Genomic DNA, 20425 nt, shown 5'->3' on the forward strand with positions numbered 1-20425 from the left:
CACAAACAAAGGTAGAAATTGTAAAAGATAAAGTGTCCGATATGAAACAAAGGAGGTAGGACTAGGAAGGGAAACACGCTGGAAGTTATTCTTGCCTTCAGAATTCTACATCTGTAGCCTTCAAGATTTAAAAGCCAAAGGGCTTGCTAAAATTTTAAATGATGGTTTTACAGTGTGACAACAAGAAAAGTAATTCATACTAAATACACATGAAATTAAAAAAAAAATGTGGTTAGAAAAACACAGTTTTCTAAGAGCATTGATTAATCTATAAAGAACAGCATGCAGATTGAGACGCAGTGTACCTCTTCCAGGCATTCCAGAGTGCAGTGACCTTCTGACCGGAAGTCAGGCATGCCTGGAGGGATGGTATGGAAGAGGCTCACCCAGAGGCCAGCCTCGATCACCCCGGCATCGAATTTCCTTATGTCTGTCGTATGAAATAACCTCAGTCCGGAATTATCTATTAAGCCTGAAACAAGAGCATATTATTAAAAGTGAGTTTGTATTCTTAAGAAAAAAAAATTCCCTACATTCAGTTAAAATGGGTTCATTAACTTTCCTTAAAATATCACAAGAGAAAGGACTACAAACAAGCAAGCATTAATGGAAGACAACATTCAGCGTCACAAATGAGAATTAAAAGACAAGTCGCCATATTTTCTGCAGCCATTTTCGACTCACACAGCATACCAGGGGAAAAATGTTTGTGTTGTCTAGCTGATATATACCACAATTATCTAACATGAAGACAGAATGAAAATCCTAAAGCCATTCACTAGAATATAGTGAATTCAATAAAAGCTTTCTTTTATATTGTTTTGAGGTGAAGTTCAGTGACATTTACATAGAGGTAAAACCCCCTTGGTCTAGACACCATCTGCAGATGTAGAAAACTACTAATAGTTAAATTTCATTATTGTCTGTTACCATTCTTTCAACTGTTCAAGAATTATTTAATCAACAATTATTAAGAATCTAGTATCTGAAAAGCACTACAATAGGCATTGTGAGACGATGGATGAATAAGATACATTCCTTATGACATTTTTATAAGGAGGAAAGCATGACTCCAAAACTTCATAAATCTGCTCCACTAACTTTGAAATTAAAATTGACTCTTTTCTGCAGTGGTGACTTACCTACCGATGACTACCAAATTGACCTTTGGATCAATTAGCATGTATATAATTTTATATTAATTGGTGTGATTATTTTATTGTTTCTCTTTCCCACTACACTATAATTTTTATGAGGGCACAAAGTGCCTGTTTTTCACAAATATTATATCGTTAAGCACAGACCCAGCTCATAGTTGGCATTCAGTATTTGCTGAATAATTGCATGAATCAATGTAAAATAATAACTTTGAGTTGCTTCTGTTGATAATTTCATACTGAATCTTTCAATGTGGGGTTTTGAATATTACATAAGTAAATCGGAAATCCAGTGTAAATACCCTCCTCATTAACCATATTACCCAGTGTCACTGCATAAGTATCTCTTGAGTATATTTACGGTTGCTTATCACACAACAAAATATTTAATGTTTTCTAGTGTGATAAATAATCATTTTTCATAAATATAGTTAGAAAAAAATCATTTCCTAAGCACCATGTACTTGGGACTAATTTATATCACAAAGGGAAAAAGTCTATTCTTCGACTTCCTGATAAATAGTCTGTATATGCTTTAAGATTAGTGACCTCAAGGTCCATTTGTCTAATTCAGCACTGGTGAATGACACTTGTCCCAGTGTAATTATTTGTAGTATCCTTTTTTACTCTAAAAATATCCTAATTTAGATCACAAACGTGTAGGTTAATTTTTTCTAACATTGGATGCTATTTTATTTCAACTGTAAGACAGAAGTTATAAAACGATTTAAAAATCATAGGTAGAATATATGCAGAATAAACTCACCTTCCTCATAAGTTGGATTGTCATAATGGACTTCTAGGAGCACATAATGAGGATCTAACGGAGTGCCGAGGGATAGTCCAACATGAGGTGGGTAGGAAAAACCCTAAATAAGGAAATTTGTATGAGGCAGTGTCCTACGAAAGACCTTGAAAGCTCTGCTCCACTCAAAGTCCAATCATTCTCAAAGATATTTCAATATTCTGGAAGTCCATTAATCTAGAGTTGATAAAATAAAATGGCTTAAGGAAGAAAGAACTTCCTGTGGAAAGAAAAATAAGCCATCTTCATATCAAAAATAGTGTATAGAGCTCTACTTATAAGTATTAGAATCATAGAGAAAAAACATGACCAGTTAATTGTGACATCTCAGTAATCGTTAGCCCCACCTCTCCACCAATGGCCCAGGCAAAAATAACGGTCTCGCAGGTGAGGAACGCGTCGGGCATGTTAGGGTGGTAGCACTCGTGGCCATAGTCCAAAACGCTGTCGTTAAAATTGCTGCTGCACTGATAGAGCAGGATGTGATGGACCAGACTCTCGTGGCCTCTCTGTATCACTGGCTCAACCTAAACAAGTACAAATAAGAAGGATGTGATAAAGTAAATCAGCCTATAACACCCCACCAGAAAAATGAAACTAACATAAACGATTATCAGTTTCTCAAAGGAATAGTTTTCTCAATTATGCAAAGGTTATGTGGTTCGAGTATAATTTGTTCTGGAGATGATGACGACGATGATGACGATTAGCACGCACAACGATGGCAACAACACAGATGAGATAACCATTTTCTCAAGAATCACAGGACTTTACTAATACGTGGTTTGTATTTTTAACTCATTTTTGTCATATCTATCATTCTGCACACCAGCTGTTTCAAAACTTGCTTGCTCTCTTCCAGGCTTCACTTTTCCCTTTCCTTGTTCCCCTTCCCTCCTTTTTTTTTTTTTTTTTTTAAACGTAGAAAAAAACATTTAAGGCCATAGGCCTAACTCCCTCAGCCTCTCACTCTTCCACTTCAAAATGTTAGACTTTCTAATCCCTACTGGAAATGACAGATGATGTCTCATTCACCTCTCTGTCTAAGACCTATCTATCTATCTATCACCTACCTATCTATCATCTATCCATTTATTATTTATCTGTCTATCGACCTATTTTCTATCTTATGTTGAGCATTGTGCTGGGCACAAAATAGGGCTCAATAAGGAATATTTTTATCTTAGTAATTAAAATCAAATTCTAGTAAGAATTTCCCTATTAGAATTTGGTAGAGAAAAAAAATTGCAGAGATGTGCTCCTATGACATCGTTCATAGGAGAGGGAAAGTAGAAACAAGTGAAAATAGAATAAGTGGTGAAGGTAGTTCTAATATTGAAAGCACGGTTCTTCCGTTGGCCTTTCCGTAAGTTCCCTTCATAACACTTGCCCACTTCAAACCAGGAACTCAGAATGAACTGAGCACATCCTAACATCCCAAAGAACCTCATATCCAGAGGAAATGCACGAGCCCTATACTTAGCCCAGTTGGGCTATAGGTGTTGCCATCATTAAACTGTTCTTTGAATTTTCTGTTCATCTGTCAAAGAAGCCCTGGCGTGTCTCTAAATTTCCAAGAGTTTCCAAGTAGCTAGCTGTCTTAGAGCTCATCCACACTTCCGCTTTTAGCCCTAACTACTCAAATGCAGGTAATGCATTTTGAAACGCTTGTTTGTTCTCTGATTCACATAAGCACATAAAGATGAAGTATTTTCAGCTATTTTCTCCCAAGGCTTTCCATTTTGATTTTCTATATAATTTTTCTTTTTTCTTTTTTTAAATAGGAAAATTTAAGCAGCAAAATTGGGCAATGGTACGTAGTAGGTAGAGAGTTGAATAGGTAGTCAGGGGTTCAGGTTTTTAACTCCAGCTTTATTTCGTGTTGTGCAGTGAGTCATGCCTTATGTACCATATGTACATTTTTAACATCACATTCACATAAATGACATTGTACATGGCCTTGTCTGTACTTGTCTCTGAAACATTGTGCTCCTTGAAGGCAGAAACTATTTTCTATTTTATCTTGGAAATAAATGTTATTATTCAAGCATGGTTGCATAACATACAAAGATTACACAAAAGGATAACCCAGGATTTCTATTAGATTTTAGTTTCCACATCTAGTTTGAGCTTTCTTGTCAGACTTGATTTATTTGGGTACCTCAGTATTCCCAGGGGGATAGGGTACTGCTAATATGTCCACAGTAAAACATGTAGGCACATGTGAGATTTTTTGCTAAGTGCCTTATAAGTTCAGGCAGAACCTTTTGGTTACGCTGAGCTCTACAAGGTAGGCCCTGAAAAGGAGCTGTTAGGGCAAATAACAGTTGGCTGTTGCCAAGGAAGCTAGAGAAGTTAGTGGCCTTCATTGAGGCATAGCAAGAGAAACCTGAGTGTACATGTGCAGATGTGAGCCTGAGTGGTTCCTGCCATTAAGAAATTTCAAATAAATTTCATAAAAGAACTGAAACTAACACCAAGCTTCTAAACTACCAATACATTCTAGGAATAATAACAGTAATTTCTGCCTTTTCTTCACCACTTACTCTCTGCCAGCCACTGTATTAGTCATGACGTAGTTCATTTAATATTTACAACAAATCAGGCTGGTCTGACCCCAAAGTCAGTACCCTTTACTGCAGTGCATTATTACAGGAAGACATGTTGGAGACGCACCAAGGACCCTGGATGTTACTGCCAGTGACAGAGAGCATGAAAGGCTTCAATAAGGTGAGCAGTTGACAGATGACAGCAAGAAGGGTGATGACACCATGGAGCTAATGCCAGAAGGTGTTTCTGGAGCCACTTATAAGAATCACCACACAACAATGCCATCAAAGCAGCAATGCCAAACTGGGAGCTTTATGCCTGGTGGGTGGAATGGGGGTCTCTTGCCCTCTTTGACCCATAGGGAGAGGAGACAGATCCATGGCTTTTCAATGTGTACTTTTCCAAGGAGGGCAAATAATAAGGAAAGAAACCTGGTGAAAGCTTCAAGGAAAATTAAATTGTAATCTTACTTACAGATTACAAATTGAGGGTATAGCCTAGAAAATTTCCTAAGAAAAAATATGTTCATAAGACAACAAGGAAACTTTCTTCACATAAACCTAGACACTGAACAGAGGAGAAAATAAGAAAACTTGAAAGAAGCCATTCCTTGGCAAAATAGAAAGTGTGAGAGATGAAAAGGACAAAGAAGGAAAGTGCCTGAGAATTATAGGTAAGGATAACTACTGAATTAAGGGGCCACTAATGTGGAAGAAAAAAAATATGGGCTATCAAACTGCTGAAAAATAGGAGAATGTCTGGAGAAGGAATTTTAAGGTGACCATTGGAATAATTAAGTGAGACACCAAGGGTGTTTCTGTGGGTGGGCATAACCAGTTTAGTGCAGGGTACAAGTTCCACAGAATGGGAGCACTTTAATCAGAGTGTGTCAAAGCCATTGGCTCACGGTGCCCCACGGGATAAAAATTCCCACAAAGCTTCCTGCTGCTTACAGAGCTGAGGGATGCCAGTGCATTGCTACCAATTTCCAAATGACAGCTGCTCATTATCTTCTGCTTCCTCAACCAGTTCCACAAACATTTGAAGCAGTCATAGCACTTGTGTTTTATACCCAACTGTAATATTCTCCTTTAGCCCAAGTAAGGCTGTGGCAGAGATTAGAGAACAACGTCTGAGGAAGGAAAGTGAGGCACACATGTGCTCCATGGTACATCCTACTCGTTGGCTGTAAGCAAGTGTTAAACACTACTTTTTCCGGCATATGGGAAAACAGACTTCTCCTTTTGCATCATTGTGTTGTTTAAAACAATGGTGAAGTTATACACTTTTGTATTAAAATATTTCTGAGACAAATAAGGCTGTAATGAATCAGTGCTATAAAGAGCAGCACTTAATACCGTGTTTCCCCAAAAATAAGACCTAACCAGAAAATAATCCCTAGCATGATTTTTCAGGATGCTTGTAATGTAAAATAAGCCCTACTGTATTTCCTTGAAAATAAGACCGGGTCTTATATTAATTTTTGCTCCAAAAGACGCATTAGGGCTTATTTTATATTACGAGCATCCTGAAAAATCATGCTACGGCTTATTTTCCAGTTAGGTTTTATTTTCGGGGAAACACGGTATGGATGCCCTATTTTGGTTACTTCACAGATGTTATATTATTATCACAATCAAAATGGGAATGCCAAAATTTGCCTCAGTTCAAAAAAAGTATTAAACTTATGGAAATCGTCAAAGAAGGTATGGCAGCATAAAGTATACAAATATAAATAGATTGGTATCCTGAGACTATAATGAACATTTATTTAATTTAATTTTTGTTTTAGGCTGGCTATATGATTGCAGAAGAAATAAATAAAAGGCATATAAAGTAGTGCATATGGAAGTGGCTGGAAATGACACAAATATCTGATGACATATTGAACTGTGTTATTGATCACTGTGTTCATATACATAGGCGGGATTTACAGACCCAGAACAGATGAGAGTCCTGCACACCCATCTTCATATGTAATAGACACCAGGCAAGGATGGCTTGGCAGCACTTTGCTTCCATTGCAAACCTTTGAGAATCTGTGCATACTTTCTAATCAGCTCTCAGGAAATGACTCAATTATTTTGATGAGAGAGGATCAAATGTCTATCCACTCGAGCTGTATTTGGCAGTTGGGCATAGGGCAGTTGGGGGTAGAACTTAATGCAAAGGACTAAATGATTGAAAAATCTTAAACGTTAGCAATTTATTCTACATATTCAGTTTCTAAAAGTATATAACAATTATACAAAGTAATGAAATAATCCAAAGAATCCCACTTGGTGTTCACCTTATTTTAGTTGGGATAGAGTATGACAGGGATGAGACAGAAAACACTTCTAAGTGTCTCAAAAATCCTTAGAACTTAGAACCAAAGCACGATTTCAGAACCAGAGGTAAGAAAGCCTTAGGGGAAATGCATGTTGTCTTTCTGTGATTGGAGCTAGAGGGTCCTTGAGAAAACTGTGCCGGCCTCCTGGTCTCCTTTCACCAAAATCTACGGTGAAACAGATTCAGTTCAAAAGGACTTCTCCTGAACGCCAGTGAGCATTGGTAAACTTAAGAATCCACATTCTTTTGCATCCTTCAAACACCAATTACCTAAACAATAACACTTGCTGAAAGAAACGATTTTTGCTTAATTTCCCTGTACTGGGTTGAACAATATTCCCCCAAAATTCACATCCACCCAGAACCTCAGAATGTGACCTTATTTGGAAATAGGGTCATTTGCAGATGTAACTAGTTAAGATGAGGTCACACTGTCTTAGGGTAGGTCCTAAATCCAATGACTAGTGTCTTTATAGAAGAGAAAGGAGAGGGAGACTCGGATTCAGACAAATAGGAGGAGATGGCCATGTGAAGACGGAAGCTGATGTTGGAGTCAAGCTGCCACAAGCCAAGAAAAGCCAGAAACTACCAGCAGCTGGAAGAGCCAGGAAGCATTGTTTCCTAAAGCCTTCTGAAGGAGCATGGTCCTGCTGACACCTAGATTTTGGACTTTTTTTTGGCCTCCAAAACTGTGAGAGAATAAAATTCTGTTGTTTCAAGCTACCCAGCTTGTGGTCACTTATGGTACCCTAGAAAGCTAACACATCCCTCACCCTCAGGTTTTTGTTTTTGTTTTTGTTTTTATCATAAACTAACAATTTGCCGATCTGTACATTCTATACCTAGGTAATAGTCCCTACATTTGTTTGTGAATGAACTCATCACCAATATACATGTTTCCCCTTAACATGTTTGAGATTAATGAGGTTCCATTGTTCTTAACTAAATACTTGTGTATCTTGTTTTAGTTTTTATTTTGGGGGTGACAAAAAGGGGGGAAATCCCTTCTTGACTTGCCTAAGTGTACTGAGCTCAGTATGAGAAAAACAGGCGGCTGTTAGAGCTCTTCTGAGTAACTTCCCTACACTTATTCTTCCAAGTCTACCCATTGAAAATGTTGCTTGTTGAAACATGAGCGGAACACAGCTCTCCACAAACAGCTTGCAAGTCAATAAATTAACAAGTAAAACAAAAGGCGAGGTGATGGGTGGAATCTGTAATGAGCTGGAAATTCTGTACATTCCCACCACTTCTCTTCTTGCCTGTTCTTGTTCCTGGCACCCTGCTTTATATATTCACCCGAGGCACAGTGAATATCCCTGTAAAAGCCAGGAAGCAAAGGTTATGCAAAGGGCAGCTGGCTCATAATGCTGCCTAGGAGGACACTTCCGCCAGCCCTAGCAATGTACATAGGTGGCTATAAAATCACGCTGACACGCTCACGTGACAGTGGCAGGAGATGAGTATCTGCCGCTTGCTCTCCCTCTTCCCTCCTTAGCCTCATCCTTCATGGGCAGAGCTTTTCCTGCATGATCATATACCCAACTCAGAAGAGGTAATCAAGGTGAGCAAGAGAATGCCATCACTGTCCCCCAGGCAAGCCACTGTGAAAAAGGTCAGAGTGCAAAGCAAAACCTGACTTACTGATGTGGTGTCAGTGGGCCACAGCTTGAAGGGACTTGGCAGCTAAAACGCGGCAAGTGCTGGTCAAGTGGGACAGAAATGAAGAAAAGGAACGAAGAAGAGGGAAGCGAGGGAGAGGAGACTGCTGGGAAATAATTCACCCCTACTGCAATCCTTATTCTCATGGGAACTACCATCTTCAAGCACGAGCAGGCCCTGCCAGCCACTACTGACCAGTTCAGGGATGGGTGCCCGACACATTAATCCTTTCTGGGGATTTTCAAAATATGGGGGGAAAATCCATTACCCTCTAGAAGCTGGAGGTGATTGTGGAAGAAAAATTCCAAAGACAAGACAACAGTCCTGGCAGGATTTGCGTATCTAACTTAAGTTGTTCCTGAAACCAGCTGCATTTCTGCCACTCTGTGGCTTATTTAGTCGACCTTTCCTCTTATTTTATGAGTCAATACATTGGTTTCTATTTACTAAGCTAGTTCAAGTTGGGTTTCTGTTATTTGCATCCAAGAGTCTTGATTAATAATCAAACATGAGTAACTATATAATCAATTCATCAATATGAACGTGCGTTTATGTATGTGTTATTTGAAATTTTTTCCCTCTTAGGAAACTTGCCACATAAAACTACTTTGCTTTTGTTTAATTCTTCATCTTAATTGGATCTGGGTAAGTTAATAAAAGTTACTTCAATAAGTGCCCTTGAAAAGGAAAAAAATCACTCACTATAACACACACAAAGTCTTTGTCCTTTGCTTACTTGTTCCTGAAATTCCACAAAGATACTTAGTATTAAAGCTGTTTTACGTGATGAATATGCAAGTACCCTTGAAAAAAGTAAAACATTATGATTTACAGTCATTTATTTCAAAATGTGAATTAATTAGGTTCTTTTGCCAAACACTTCAAGAATATAAACACAAACAAAACAAAACAGAAAATTACATTTAAGAAAGTTTATAATATATATATACAGCATGCTTAGTATATATATTGTTCTTTGAATTCTTAATAGATTATTCATGAACTCTAAGGTAGCTTCTAGAACTATATATATATATATATATATGTATATATATATATATAACTATATATATATAACTATATATATAAATTTCCAATTAAATGAGATATTCAGTAAACTAGAGATCACCTAGCTACTCGAAGAAATTTTAAATTAACATCTATTTTGCCAGCAAGGAGTAGTGGAACGACCTGGTGGTTGGTGAGACCAAGTTCACTTCTTGGCTGTGCTACCAACCAGCTTTGTAACAAGACCTTGAGCAAGTCACATCACATTAGCTCTTACTTTCCATCATGCTCTGAGGCTCTAGTCTATATATAGACCACATGAATATATACATATATATTTATCTCAAAACAACCTTATTTTGAGCTTAGGTAATAGAATGTTCACACATTTTATAGAAGCAGAAAATGCAACACACATTAATTTAGGAAACTTGCCCAAGTGTCCGAGCCCAGATTTGACCTCGGATTGCACTGGCTCAGGAGTCCGCGCTCCTAACAACCATGTTGATACACTCGTATCTTTATCAACAGGGTGGTAGATGGGACAGTGCTCCACCAAGATCACTTCAGGTCCCTTTCTTTTCTGTGTACCCATCACCCCAGTTCTGGGTGCCTGATTTCTAATCACTGGCACCTGTGACTTTCCTCAGAGGACTGACCTTGGGCTCACTTTGTACAGAGCCAGAAAATGTTATTCCTCTGAGGAGGGTGAAAGGTAAAGGAGGATGAATGTCCAGCAATCTTGCATCAGATGAGAAAAACCCTAAACACATATTTTATATCCTCCATGGGTGCTATAGACTGAATATTTGTGTTCCCACAAAACTGAATATTGAAATCCTTACCCCCACGGTGATGATATTAGAAGGTGAGGACTTCGGGAGGTTGACTAGGTCATGAGGACAGATCCCTCATGGATGGGATGTGTCCTTATAAAAGACCGCAGAGAGCTCCCTCTCCCTTTCTACCACGTGAGGACCGAGTGAGAAGACGGCCCTCTATGAGGAAGCAGTCTTCACCTGACACTAAATCTGCAGGTGCCTTTATCTTGGACTTCCAGCCTCCAGAACTGTGAGAAATAAATTTCTGTTGTTTGTAAACAACCCAGTCTATGCTATTCAGTTATAAAAGCCTGAACAGACTAAAACAATAGGATTAGATTGAAAGTGGAACTATCATACTATCACACCCTTGCTCCACTTCTCCCCTTTTCTGGCCTAACTCTCCTCCCTAATGTTTTCTCCTTAATCAGTCATTTACACATAAATCCTTGTGTCAAGGGACTGCATCTGGGAACCCAACTTAAGACAAATAACATGATGGAAAAGCACTTTTTGGACTACATTTTCTTGGGTTTCAATCTTGCTCCACTACTTTTATTTATTTATTTGTTTGTTTAAATATATTTGACATAAAACTGTGTAAATTTAAGGTGTACAAGTTACTTTGCTACATTTATATATTGTAATATGGTTGCCCTTGTTAAAATAATCAAACTTGCTAAGAGATTTATCTTAATCCAACCACAACAAAGAAATGATAATTCTGACTTTCTCTCTCTCTTTCCTCGTTGCTTAACTTCTCTCTACCTCAGTTTCCTTTTCAGTAAATCAGTGATAATGAGGCTTACTGACAAGATTACATGAGAATTATGTGGCTGACACATACAACAGACACCTTATAGGTGCTCAATGAATGATACAAATATTCTTATAAGTTGGATTCTGGGTTTGTTAATACATTTTTAACATTGTGTGCACATAGATAACAAGCAAGACTATATGAGTAACCCCCTCACAAGTTCCAGTGTTTCAAAATCTATTTTAAGGTATATACATTACAAATATTTAAATGAAAAATATTATCATGAGCAAATGTTTATTGCAAACTATATATTCATACGAACTAGGTATTTATATGCAAATTTATTTAGGATTTTCAAATTTATATGCATAAGACTGACGTGTTTTCTTTAGAGATCTTTTTCTGAAATATGACCTCCCTCCTTTCTCCAAAAGAAATTTAACTACATTGACACTTCTTATATGTGTTTATGTACACTTCTGAATACAAAGTTTCCTTACCATTTTGATCTGAATATTTTCTCTCTCAAGAAATGTCATTCATCATTCATTCATTCGTGCATGCATGCACTCAACTAACCACCCCTCCCCAAGAAAATTTACCTACCACATGCTCTTCACTACCAAGAGAGGAAACAAAGATGCATCAACCATAAATCTGAGTCAAACAGGTCATATGCTAGAACAGTAGAAAAGCTAAACCCAGAGAACGAGTTTTTGGTTGCATCAATTCCCCTAGAAGACCCTCCTGACCATCTTAGACATGCAATTTGACTAAGGATGATTTCCACTTCCCTTAGTGGCCTACACCCATCTATGTGATTCCATCCTTGAGATGAACTGAAATTGGTCCAATCACAGGACTTTTACATGGTGGCAGACAGAAAAGAGATGTCCTCTCTTGTCCCCTGGATGTGAAAGAGAGTTGGGGTTCCCATTTTTCTACCATAAGGGAAAAACCTAAGGATGAAGACAATACAATGTTAAGGCAAAGCTGAAAAACAAGCTGCAGCTCTTCAAACATATAAACCTCTGGACTAACGGATTTGCTTGAAACACACCCTAACAACACTCAGTTGAAATAAAAATGGTTTGATGCTAATAGTAATTATCAACAATTGTTTTCTCCAGTCACCCTTTATTTGTTTCTTTCCCCTCTTTAGACAAACAATGAAAACTGAGTACCCAAATTTGGATTAAGTTAGAAACTTTGTGAATTCAGACTTCTGAAAAAAATTTAAAAAGGAATTCCAAAAGTAACAAATAGCTGAGTTCTATAACGTGGTTCTATAATGTGTTTGAAAACTGATTTTTTTTTTAATGAGAACACTGAATATTTAGAACACGCCAAAGCAATATGACTCATTCTATTTCCTATTGCTCATCTGCAAAATGTCCTCACATTACTTTCCACTCACAGCAATCATCTAGTTCATGCCTCCTACCTATCTATCCCGAGTTAAGCCAACAGCCACCTACTTCGCTTCTTGGATGTTTAAGTGTTTGTCTTCTGCACAACACTCCATATTCCACCCAAAGAATCTTCCCAAATCAGCACTTTTCATCGTGTTAATCTGACTGATAATATTCAAAGCCTCCACACTACCCATCCTGTACTTAATGGAGACCACACTTCTTTTTCTGAGATTCAGGGTATGCTGTCATTATTTGCATGTTGCCTACACAGTCTCATATGCACGAATTCTCAGTCACAGAAATCCCTTCCCTTTACTTGTTCAGTCTTATCTCCATGATTTCATTTACACAGTTTTCTCCATCCAGTACATCCCCTATTCAATGTTGCTTATTAAAATCCTACTCATTCTTGAAAGCCCAGGTTTTGTTTTTGCTGGATGCCTTCTTTGAATATTTTGGCTCACACTTGCCTTGTTTCTCTGAACTTCTTTCAGGAGGCAGTACTGTGTGGTAGCTTAAAGCCAAACACTTGGTTTGGAATCCAGTGTCTGGCACTTACTAGCTGTGTGACCTGAGGCAAATTACTTAACCTTACTGAAACTCAGTTTTCTTATTTATAAGATTGAATTACCGATCGACTTTAATCCATTATAAAAAGTAAAGGAGAAAATTTGTGTAGCACACAATAATTTTCAGTAAGTGGTTGAAAACTATACTCAGTTCTGTACAACTTAACAAATATATATATAATGTTTTTGTTGAATGCAATTATGTCATATGTAAATTTTTATCTCCTTATTTGGAATAGTAACTCATTGTTTCACCACTTGCTTGCTCACAATTCATTACATGGAGCAGACTTTTTCAGAGGCTTTTTTATCTGTGTGCATTATAATTAGGAAAATATGATATCAAGACTAGATCTTGCTAGTTATTCTTTGGCGTGCTATTGTTTATATCTTTATAAGTGTAAGCTACTGTTAAATGGAAAATTGAACTGTGTTTTAGATTAACCTGCATGTCAAATTCTGGTAATTCACGGAATTAAAAATGCATGCAATTCAAAATCATATAAAGTAGGTATGATTTTGCTGTTTCATGCTGTAGAAAAATGGTTCAGAGAACTTTTCCAACAGTTTTATTGGTAAACACATGCTCTTTAATGCAACAATGCATACATCAAATGTGTGAGTATATTTGGATTTCTGCCAACCCTATTCCAGAGTAGAGAGATGCACATGGCCCGAGATGTTTTATGGAGAATAAACACCGCAGAAATGGTGAACATCTGATAGGATTATAATTCCACATCTCAGAATGACAGGGAAGACATAACTGTGCAATAAAATGCATTGACATCCCAACCTTATTTTATGTGACCCATCTTCCTATATCCTAGAGAAGTGAACTAACAGTTAATAGAGGAAAGAATTAGAAGCAACAGTTGGCTGGGAGAGAAAACATTAAAGTACCAAAACAATGGAGAAAATATTTACAACATTTATGTCAAACAGAGGGCTAATACCCTCAATACAAAAAAGTTCCAATAAAATAGACCAAAACCCCGATAGTGAAAATAGACAAAGTACATGAACAAAAAGTTATAGCAAAGAGATTACAAAGAAAAAGATATTAAAAGTCATTCATAATTAAATGGAAATGAAAACAACATACTCCTTTTTTTTTTGCCTATCAGATTGACAACACTTTAAAAGTCTGCTAATATGCAGTGTTGGAGAGTGTCATGGACTGAGAGTTGTATACTCCCAAAATTCATACATTGAAGCCCCAACCCTACCTTGAAACCTACCTTGCTGACACCTTGATCTTGGACTTCCCAGCCTCCAGCATGGAAATACATTTCTATTATTTAAGCCACTCAGTCTTTGGTATTTTGTTATGGCAGCCTAAGCACACTAATACAGAGGGAAAGCATGCACTGGCATAAAACTAGAAATAAGTTAATGTTGCTAATTAAATTATGTTAAACTCAGATAATGGACTACCACACAGTCATAAAAAAAAAAAAAGAGCATAATCGCATTAGGGTCTAAAAACATACACATGTATACACACCCGCACACACATACACACACACACATGTACAAACAGAAAGATGAAAATATAAACAGAAATAGACATAAATGTATGTAATTGCACATGTATAGAAAAGTTTAGAAAATACAAGAAAATACTAATGATGGCTTATGGGAAGTGGAACTTGAGTGGGAGAAGTTAGAGCTTTTTGGTTTTCATTTTATGACATTTTGTATTTGAATTTTTTTACAGTGAAAAAATACTAACTTTATAATATACTTTTAAAATTCTGGTTTCATTCCTTATTAGCTGAATGCCCCCTAAGACGTTAATTAACTATATGAGTGTCTATTTCCAACATCACAATGGGATCATGAGAATTACATGAGATACTGGAAAAACCCATGCAATGCATAGTATGTACAAATTATTCATCAAATATTACTTATAATTCTCATCCATAATCTATTTATACTCCATATGTATTTTATTTATGTTCCATTATTATACTTAATTTTATAAGAGAGTCTCCAAAACCTTAGAAAATGTTTATTTCCCTACATAGTGCAACATAATCTATTTTCTTTCATAATATTTTAAATTAAAATTTGTTATTTAGAGCAATAATTGACCAAGTTGTATTTGAGGCTAGGTTGCTAGAACAACATATTGTTACTCTGAAATCCACTTATATCCTCTGAGGTTTTAGGCCCTTAGACTAACTAAAAGAGTTTTCTGCCCAGATCTGCTGTCAAGACTTCACAGTCTAATGGCAGATGTTACCACATGTTGCTTCACCCCTGAGCAGACACAGCTCCTGCAGGGAGGGTCCCAGCAGAGACACGGAGAAGTTTCCTTGGTTCTGCATCAAACATTTTCTGTCTCTTCGGATTGTTTTTTGCTTTTTGGTTTCCTTTGAAGTTATAGTGCTAGTCTGCTTTTGTTGTTGTTGTTGTGTATGGTTCCCCCCGTTTTTATGGTTTAAAGGCCTAATAATTCCATCCATGAAAGGACAAAACTCAATTACTAACAGATGATCCTCATGATAAAACACCATAGCCCCAAATTAGGAGAAAGAAAAAAAAGTATTTCATCTAGTCTAATACATGTTACATATAAAAATCTATTTCTGCATATTTTAAAACTAACTTTTTAAAACCTGTTTTCACATCCTGAAACTTCTAGTACCTGTGTTCATCATAATAATTTTTGCAGTTTTTAAAAAACTCCATTTATTCAGTTTGTAGCATTTATTCAGCATAATTTAAGGATTGCATTTCCTGCAGAATTTTAATAAATGGGTCATCTTTTTATTCTTTTGAGAGTAGGAAAATAATCATTGTATGAAATTTTTTATTTCTCCAGGCATAGTTTAAAGATTAGATCTAATGTAAGCAATACAAATTAATAACATTGCCTCATGCAGAATTCACCTTTGTAAGCCCTTATGTCTCCTGCTGCCTTTCAGTTATTTGAATAAATAAGTCTTCTTCTCCAGATGTAGCTTTCTTGAGGGCAAAGCAAATGTCTTTGGGGTTATTTGCTTGCTTTTGATTTAATTTGTAAAGTTTATACACAGAGAAAATAACGTAACATAATTAATTCACATAACAACCACCCAGAAATAACATCTTGTCACTGTTACTTTGTTCTTCATCTTTGCCCCGACTAATGCAGCACATTTTTCTGTTCCCACTAGGTATTCAATGGAGACCTGAATTGCTAAACCTCTACATCAAGATGGATATCAAGGACAAACTCAGGGGTCGTTAGTCTTAACAGGTCGGATCTGCTTTTTTTCCTAAACATGTCAGCCATCTCCTTTGAATTAAACCTAAAATAACTTTTGTAATTAATACCTTTTATCAGAGTTTAAATATTCTCAGGTCTGCAGTCACAGAAATTACATTAAAAATGGATCTACTTATGCAGGAAACATAAAAGCATGGGTGATTTATTCCAGACTTTTCTCAATCAGATAAAAGCCACACTCAATCTAAACTTCATAATTTACAACCTGCATAGGTATTCAAAGAGAATTCTGCAGTTTCCGAAACGTGGCCAATCTCCTTTCTTGGCAGCTGAAAGACGAAACCTAAAAAAGATCTGATAAATTGAGTTATGATAACGGTTCCAAAAGAGACCTCATCATCTTCTCTCCCCCACAAACCATCAATTCTTTTAGAATTTTATTAAAGTCCTAACCCGTAAGTCAAATGTGTTGCCACGTGTTTGAACTTCTACCTCCACAACCACCCTGTGTGCATGCTCTCCTTACTTCCAAGGCCCCTTTTGCTCTTGAGGCTGCTTTTTCTTCTCATATACACTGTCCAAAGATGTCCAGGCTAAAATCCTAGCTCCATCTTCTGTATCCTGAACTCTACAATGAATCGTTCCATTCCTTCAATCAAAACCCAATAGTTCCACTTTGCCTCAACAGAATTCACTTTTTAGCTTACTATCTATCCATGTTTTCAGTAATCCTGTCATAAGAACTCTCCTCCCCCTTAAATAACCAAAAATATGTGCTGTTGCCGCTTTTGATCATGGCATTCCAGTCTTCTTAATCCTGAATGTGGCAAAACTGACTTGGACCCATCAGAACTTGAGCTGACACTAGAAGGATAGCTAGATGTGCTGACCGTCCCTCACTTGAAAAAAACATCTGGATTCTCAAGACTTAAAACAAACATGCTTTAAAATGTATTCATAAGTTCAGTAAGAAATTAAAGGAAATTTCCCAAAGGTAAAATAAAAAGAATATAAAATTGAAATCAAAGTGATAAAAACAGAAACTAAGGCTCCTGTGAGAATCTGTATCTATTATGATTCTAGAGTCTCCAGGAAGAACAGTCACTAGGATAGGTTAATCCAACGATGGGGTAAGACTGCACTTGACACACACCACTTCCCCCTGCACCCTTCATTTAGACATAGATCCTACACCCTCCAAGCTGATACAACTCCAGTGAAATGGCAGACTAGAAAAACATCTAACTGCTGGCAAAGGCAGCCAATGAAAAAACCTGTCTGTCTCTGCCACATTATGGGTTATGATGGACTGAATGTTTATGTCCCTCCAAATTCATATGTTGAAGCTTCGATTTCCAATGTGATAGAATTTGAAGATGGGGCCTTTGGGAAGTAATCAGGGTTAGATGAAGTCATGAGGGTGGAGCCCCAAAGATGGGATGAATGCCCTTATAAGAAGAGACATCAGACAGCTTGCTCTCCCTGCCCTCAACCCCTATTCTCACCCAAAGAAAAGGTCATATAGGCACACAGTGAAATGGCAGCCACCTACAAGCCAAAAGAAGAGGCCTGAAAATAAAACCTGTCTGGCCAGCACCTTGATCTTGGCTTCCTGGCCTCCAAAACTGTGGAAAATATTTCTATTGTTTATCAGCCTGTGGTATTTTGTTATGGTAGCCAAGCTAAGACATGGGTAGAAAAATACAATAACATATTCTCCCCTAGAGATGTGTAAACATAGGTCCACCCTCATGTGACAGTAGAATTTGAATTTAAGCCCTGTATGATTGGGAAAATTCCAAACCAAGAAAATAAAGAATCCCTCTTGGGTTACCTCCTCTGGCTTCTGGCAAAACAAACACAAATATAATACTTCCTGGAAGAAGCATCCTCAGTGCAGTACCTTGCGATTCCCATAAATTAGGTTAACTCAGCAAAATTTAACACTTTGAGAAATAAGAGACTATCCACAACATATTTAGATTCCCAAGGACTTGAGTTATTGCAATTATCAAACAGAAAATAATTATGTATAACGCTATAATTAAATGTTTAAAAAATAAAAGATGGAAAGATGAGTAAGAAATATCAAGACTGATTTAGCAGATATGAAAAAGAACAAAACAGAATTTCTAGAAATAAGAAAAGTAGAAATTTAAAAGTCTATGGATAAGCTAATGTCATAAAACTCTGGATAAGTCGATGTCATAATGTCATATTAAAAACAATTTGATGAAGAATTACTGACTGTGAAAATGTCATTCTGAAATCAAACTTCTTGCAAGATAACTTTTTTTTACTTTTATTAAGGTATAAATGACATACACTACAATGCATATATTTAAAGTATAAAATCTGATGAGTTTTGAGATATGTACACACCCATAAAACCATCACCCACAATTGGGATAATGAATACGCTCATTATCCACAGAAGTTTCCTCACACCCCTTGGCAATATCTCACTGTCTTCCTTCCTTGCTCCATCTTCATCCCCAGGAAACCACTCAATGTTTTCATGTCACTATAGATTACTAGCATTTTCTAGAATTTTATAAAAAATGAAATCATATAATATGAACTTTGTTTTGTCTGGCTTTTTTCATTCAACATAATTATTTTCAGATTAATCCATGTTGCATCAATATTAATTTATGCATCAATAGTTGCATAAACTATTGCATCAATAGTTATACATCAATAGTTGCAACTATTTATGCATCAATAGTTGCAATAGTTGCAAACTATTAATTTATGCATCAATAGTTCATTCTTTTTAGTTGCTGAGTAGTATTCCATTATATGAATATACACAGCACTTATCCATTCACCTACAAATAGACATTTGCATTTCTTGGCTACCACAAATAAAGCTGCTGCAAATACTCTTTTACAAGTCTTTGTATGGACATACGCTTTCATTACTCTTGGATACATAGCTAAGAGCAAAATAGTCTGAATATATGGTACTGTATTTCTAATTATTTAAGAAAGTACCAAATGGTTTTTCAGAGTGGTTGTACTACTTTATATTCCCTTCCACAATATATTAGAGTTTCAGTTATTCCACATCTTGCCAACCCTTAAATTTTCATATAGCTATTCATATAGGTGGTATCCCAGTGTGGTTTTAACTTGCACATTTCCTTAATGAGTAATGATGTTGAGTAGTGTCTCAAAACAGTGGATATACTGCAGAAAAGGAGACTGATCTCTAAGAAATGAGAAACATACGAGGTCATTTCCTCAGCTTACCACCTGGAGAGAGTTTCCAAGCTGTTGCAGAACCTGGCATTCTCCCTGAGTTGAGAAAATAGAGCTGGGAGTCCAGTGGGGCCAAGTAGATTACAGTTCACATAATAAAACATGGGAGAGGAGAAAGATTTACAGAGAGAGAGTACTCAGGACATCTTCATAGGGTCCTCCTCAAGTGATTTACTGAGTACTGGTCCTCTTGTGCAGGTGAAAACCACCCTAAAAGTTTCTACCCAAGACCAAAGAAAAATAACTCTAAAGAATTAGAGAGAACAAGGCCAGGACTATCACAATGGAGAGAATAGAGCCTTTTCCCAATAAACTGTAAAATCTCTTAATTCACAGAGCAATAGGTAAAGTATTCAGAAGGGTTTTGCCTTACAGTGGGTAAAATTAGTATCTAAAAACTTAAAAATAAGACCCAAAAGGTTTGATTTCAAGTATCTTGATGACATCTCAAACAAAGCTCAAGATTATTTATAGGAACACATATCCAGCATCCAGTAAGGTAAATTAAACATGTCTGGCATCCAACCAAAAATTACTAGTCATACACAGAATTAGGAAAATAAAACCCATAATGATAAAACTCAAACCAAATTAACCCAGAAATCATGCAAATGATAGAAGTAAAACACAAGAACATTAAAACAGATATTATAAATGCTTTTCATATGTTCCAGAAGATAAAACAAAGATTAAAAATGTTAATATAGACATGGGGGATATTTTTAAAATACTCAAATCTAATTTTTAGAGATCAAAATTACAATGTCTGAGGTGAGAAATACAGTGTATAGTAGTAAGAGTAGACAATGAAGAAGAAAAGATGAGTGAGCTTGAAGGCAGAGCAATAAAACTATTCAAAA

The 20425-nt window shown here is 36.6% G+C and overlaps 1 protein-coding gene across 1 annotated transcript in view; it reads right to left on the reverse strand.

Annotated features, from left to right (window-relative positions):
* MOXD1 (monooxygenase DBH like 1) overlaps nt 1-20425 on the reverse strand; it is a 77121-nt gene that overhangs the window by 18220 nt on the left and 38476 nt on the right. The window contains exons 5-7 of the mRNA XM_033103165.1: nt 2310-2489; nt 1924-2026; nt 306-472 (exon numbers count right to left, since the gene is read on the reverse strand). Of these exons, the coding sequence (XP_032959056.1) occupies nt 306-472; nt 1924-2026; nt 2310-2489 (450 nt within the window). The remainder of the gene's footprint in view (nt 1-305; nt 473-1923; nt 2027-2309; nt 2490-20425) is intronic.

The sequence above is a fragment of the Rhinolophus ferrumequinum genome, chromosome 3, assembly GCF_004115265.2.
Source record: "Rhinolophus ferrumequinum isolate MPI-CBG mRhiFer1 chromosome 3, mRhiFer1_v1.p, whole genome shotgun sequence".
In the NCBI taxonomy this organism is placed as follows: Eukaryota; Metazoa; Chordata; class Mammalia; order Chiroptera; family Rhinolophidae; genus Rhinolophus; species Rhinolophus ferrumequinum.